Source organism: Penaeus chinensis, chromosome 19 (genome assembly GCF_019202785.1).
Source record: "Penaeus chinensis breed Huanghai No. 1 chromosome 19, ASM1920278v2, whole genome shotgun sequence".
Classification (NCBI taxonomy): domain Eukaryota; kingdom Metazoa; phylum Arthropoda; class Malacostraca; order Decapoda; family Penaeidae; genus Penaeus; species Penaeus chinensis.
In genome coordinates, this window is record NC_061837.1 from 37463909 (window position 1) to 37468908 (window position 5000).

Here is a 5000-nt window from a genome sequence, read left to right on the forward strand (position 1 = left end):
AAAAAATGCAAATCTACTGTATCGAGGAAAACATGTGATATATTACTTAAAAGTAATCACTAAGTTGAATGATGTTGCAGTATCGATTTTGATATACCAACGTTGGCGTTAAACTTCGACGCGAATAAAAGGAAGTTTACATCACGGCTTCCTCCTCCTTTCGCCAGCTGACCAAGAACTCTTTCGCGTTTCAGGCCATTATTCTCACATTCGTTTTAATCTCTTCTTGTTCGGTTTTAGTATTCGTTTGGAGAATTTATAGTACGATGTTCTCAAAATTTTATTTTCTCTATATTCTTGCAATATATATATATATATATATATATATATATATATATATATATATATATATATATGTATATATAGATAGATAGATAGATACATATACATATATATATTTTTTTTTTTGAGGGGGGGGGGGGGAGGTTCATGGCGAACGCAGCGTGGAGCACCGATTAATTTCTTGAAATCTACCCGTGACCTATTATTAAATAGTGCTATTGAGAAGAACGCGAGAAGGTAACGAAAATATCAATAACGATAATACTGATAATTTATCATCTTTATCATAATGATTCGGGGGCATGTTCCCAGATGCCTCCTAGATCTGCGTGAGTAATCAAACGACGTTTCTGAAAACGAATATGTGCAGTGGTATAGCTTATGCCTTCTGCCAGATGGGAAAGTGAGAGTATTGCACACTGGAAATTTTGTTTTATACTTGACGAAGTTTTGTGCCATATTAATTGCAATAAAAATGCATCAATTACTCCATACATTTTAGAATTTTCCTCTAACAGTTTCTGCATTTCTTGACAAATACACATAACACACTGTAATCATATACAAACACACTTGCAAGTAAACTAAACTGTCGACATTTCATCCATTCCCGACAGTATACACGCAAACACACCGGCCAAACTATTCTTACCCGTGATGACATGGAGGGACACTGAAGCAGGGCGAGCGTTGGCAGGCTGGCAGGTGTAGTTCCCACTATCGTGTTTTGTGACCTTTGAAATCCTCAGCTCGCTCACTCCATCTCCGTTGGACACGGCTATCTGTTGAGGGAGATTGAGGCTGCTGAGACCCTGGTAGCAAGAGAAGAGGGAAAGAGGGAGAGACGGAGGAGGAGAAAGGGGAAAGTGGGAAAGCCAGAGGAAGAGAAGAGGAAAGTGGGGAAGATAGAGGAAGAGAAGAGGAAAGTGGGAAAGACGGAGGAAGAGAAGAGGCAAAATGGGAGAGACGGAGGGAGAGAAAAGGTAAAGCGGGAAAGACAGAGGAAGAGAAGAGGAAAGTGGGTAAGGCGGAGGATGAGAAAGGGCAAAGTGGAAAAAGAAGGATCGGCAAAGAAGGAAAGACAAGGAACAGAAATACAAAGTGGAAAGACGGAAAAAGAGAAGACAGAGGAAGAGAAGAGGCATAGGGGGAAAGACGGAGGAAGAAATATATATGAAATATGAAACTATATATATATATATATATATATATATATATATATATATATATATATATATATATATATATATATATATATATATATATATGTATATACATATACATATATATATATATATATATATATATATATATATATATATATATATATATATATATATATATATATATATATATAGTGAGAGGGGGGGGGGGGCTAAAAAGAGAGACATACTGGCAGATAGAGACAGAGACAGATGGAGATAATGATAGAGCTGCAGAGCGGAATCGGTAAATAAACGAACAGGAAAGAGAAACAGAAAGAAGAAAAAGAATGGAGGAATATTTGATATAATGAGCGTAACAAGGGAGACAGTAAAAGGAAGGAAAGATTATTTGGTTTTGGAAAGTTAATAAAAGAAGGGAGGGAGAACGAACAAAGGAAAGAAACACGAGTGAAGTGGGCGAGAAAGTTTTCCTTGTTTTCCTGGACAAAGAAGCGAACGAGGAGGAAGGAGGAGAGGCGATTAAGAGGTAAACAAAAAACAAAACAAACAAAAGAGAAGAGGGAAAGCGAAGGTGGAAAAGCAAAGCAGAAAAACAAAGATGACAAATGTAAAGAAACAGAATGGGAAGAGCAGCGTTGAATAGAAAGATAATTATAACACACAAAACGAACTTAAGATGGAGGACAAAAGCCAAAAAGATGTATAAAGAAGAAAATAAAATACAAATCACATAATAATAATAATAATTATTATAATAATAATGGTGGCGGTGGTGCTGAGAATGGCAATGACAGTAATAACAATAAAATAAAGACATAAAAATAATGCATATAGAAGTTACCTATAATAATGTCTACGGTAATAATAGTAGCAGGGATAGGCCTACTACTAATGCCAATATTGATTTATGATAATTATTCAGATAACAATAGTGATAATAACAATAACGCAATTACAGTTATGAACATGTCTATTCACTAAAATAAAACCTAAGACATTGAAATATAATTGTGAGCGACACAAGGTAATTCCACAAAGCACAATTAAGTATTTAATACCCCGCCTCAATATTGTATCTTCAATATAATCCGGATGGATATATGATATCAAAACATTAATTAAACTTCTTACAGTAGGAGATTATTCATTCTCTCTCATACATCGTCTACTTTTACCACACACACACACACACACACACACACACTCACACACACACACACACACACACACACACACACACACACACACACACACACACATACACGCACGCACACACACACATACACACACACAAACATACACGCACGCACACACACACATACACACACACAAACACACACATACACACACACACACGCACACACACACACACACACACACACAAACACACACACACGCACACACACACACACACACACACACACACACACACACACACAAAAACATACACACACACACACACACACACAAATTCTTACCCTTTTGTTCGAGTCGTAGTTGACCATGTGTTCGGCATGAAACCAAAACACGTACGTAGGGGGCTCAGTAAAGTCCTTCAACTTGCAAGTAAGTTGCACGGAGCTCCCAGTCTGCACGTAGATCTCTGATTCCCCTTCGATCTCCGCCTTAGCCTCTGTTTGAAGACGGAAGAGAAAAGAAAGAGAAATGAGGATTAGAAAGGAGTGTGAGAGAGAAAGAGAATGTGGAAAAAATTTGTTTTTTTTATTGAAGTTGATGGGGGAATTGGGGAGGGGAGGGGGATGGGGTCCTTCGAAGGAATCAAGAGATAGAGTGAAGGACTTGAAATAAAACTTACAGCACATTGGAGGATGGGGGGGGGGCCCCCCCCCCCCCTTCGAAGGAATTCATAAGATAGAGTGAAGTACTTAAGTAAAACTGACAGCACGTTTGGTCTTTATGGCTGATAATAAGTTCGTTACTGCTGCTGACGACGATACTGTGGCCATTCTCCATGATAGTGATTTAGAGAGTAATATAGATATATCTCAGTGAAAATAGCAAACCTAATTACTTTGATATTAATTACGATAACAAAAATTATATAAATTATTATAATAACTACAGTGATTATGAGAATTGTCTGTAGAATCATATAGAAATAAAAATAATGTTTGTAGTAATCAAAGTTCTAAATAGCACTTCTACAGACCAAAACATAAATGAATAAATAAATAAATAAATAACGAAAGAAAAACCGTCAGCTCTGATTTTCCTTCACCAAATTTAGAGAAAAAAAATGCATCAAAATATATTGTTTACGACTATTGATTCCAGTGCATCTTTATCTCCTATTCATACATTCACTTTCCTTTTGCATTTCCTCTTGTAAAGTTAAAACGTAATTGAGTCATTCGGGAAATATTCGCGGCAGTTAAAGAGTGCAGCTTTAGCTAAATAATCAAAGGCTAGCAGATGAGGTCAAGTAGGCGGTGGGGGTGGGGGTGGGGGGGTCATGGTGGGGGGAGGGAAATTGGGGTTGTGGGCGGGGGAAGGATGTGGGGGGATAGGTGTGTGTGTGGGGGGGGGGGGTATGGTGGGGAGTGGGGTGTAGGGGAGTTCATGGTGGGAAAAGGGTTTGGGGGGTCCTGGTAGGCGGGGGGTGGGGGTCCAGGTAGGGGGGAGGGGTGCGAAGGGGTTCCTGGTGGGGGGAAGGGTGTGAGGGCTTCCTAGGGAGAGAGAGGGAAGGGTGCGGGGGAGTTCCATATGAGGGGAAGGGTTAGGGGGGCGGGTTCAGGGAAGTGCCCTGTGGGGGGAGATAGTGAATATGAAGGGTCGAAAGTATAGAACTGGAGAGAGGAAAAGGAAAAGGAGATAGATGGGAGAGAGAGGCGAGAAACTGGAAAAGGAGAGAGGAGGGAGGGGGGGGGGGAGAGGGTACTGTTAAACCAGAGAGGCCGGAGGGAGAGGATTAGAAAGACTGGTGAAAGGAATATAAGATAGATGAGGAGGGAGGGAGATTTAAAATGGTGCGAGATGAGATCGAGGAATCTGAAACGATTAGGGGGGATATGAAAGGGCGGGGGGGGGGGGGCAGGAAGGAGGAGGGGGGGGAGGGCAAGTTAGCTACCGGTGAGCGTCATCTGTATACGGAATGTACATGTATCTTTATCACCATTTGTAACTGTTATTTTCTTGGTCATACTTTCGTCTTCGAATTTGTCGATCCATCCATCTATCTAGCTATCTACATCACTTTCTCTTCCCGTCTATGTATGTATGTATGAATGTATGTATGTATGTATGTATGTATGTGTGTGTGTGTGTGCAGGTGTATCTATCTACTTATCTGTTTGATATGTCTAGCTACCTATTTACCTACCTACCTATCTGTCAATCTATCTCCATACGTTTCACATTAAGAATCCTCTATACAAGATTAAAACAAATATCTGAAAAAGAACAATTACATTCCAGGGGATTATGCACCAGGAAAGTGATAATCAAATACCCCAGACACTTTCAGTTACAAATTCCACATGCAAACTTAAAGCCACAACTCAGACAGCGTCCTATACGCAGATAAACCAGCGC

General features: G+C 39.7%; 1 protein-coding gene across 2 annotated transcripts in view; it reads right to left on the reverse strand.

Annotated features, from left to right (window-relative positions):
- The window catches only part of LOC125035463 (zwei Ig domain protein zig-8-like), a 117148-nt gene that overhangs the window by 2052 nt on the left and 110096 nt on the right, over window positions 1–5000 (reverse strand). For both annotated transcript variants that reach the window (XM_047627897.1, XM_047627896.1), the window contains exons 6-7: window positions 2927–3081; window positions 935–1064 (exon numbers count right to left, since the gene is read on the reverse strand). In XM_047627897.1, the coding sequence (XP_047483853.1) occupies window positions 935–1064; window positions 2927–3081 (285 nt within the window). The remainder of the gene's footprint in view (window positions 1–934; window positions 1065–2926; window positions 3082–5000) is intronic.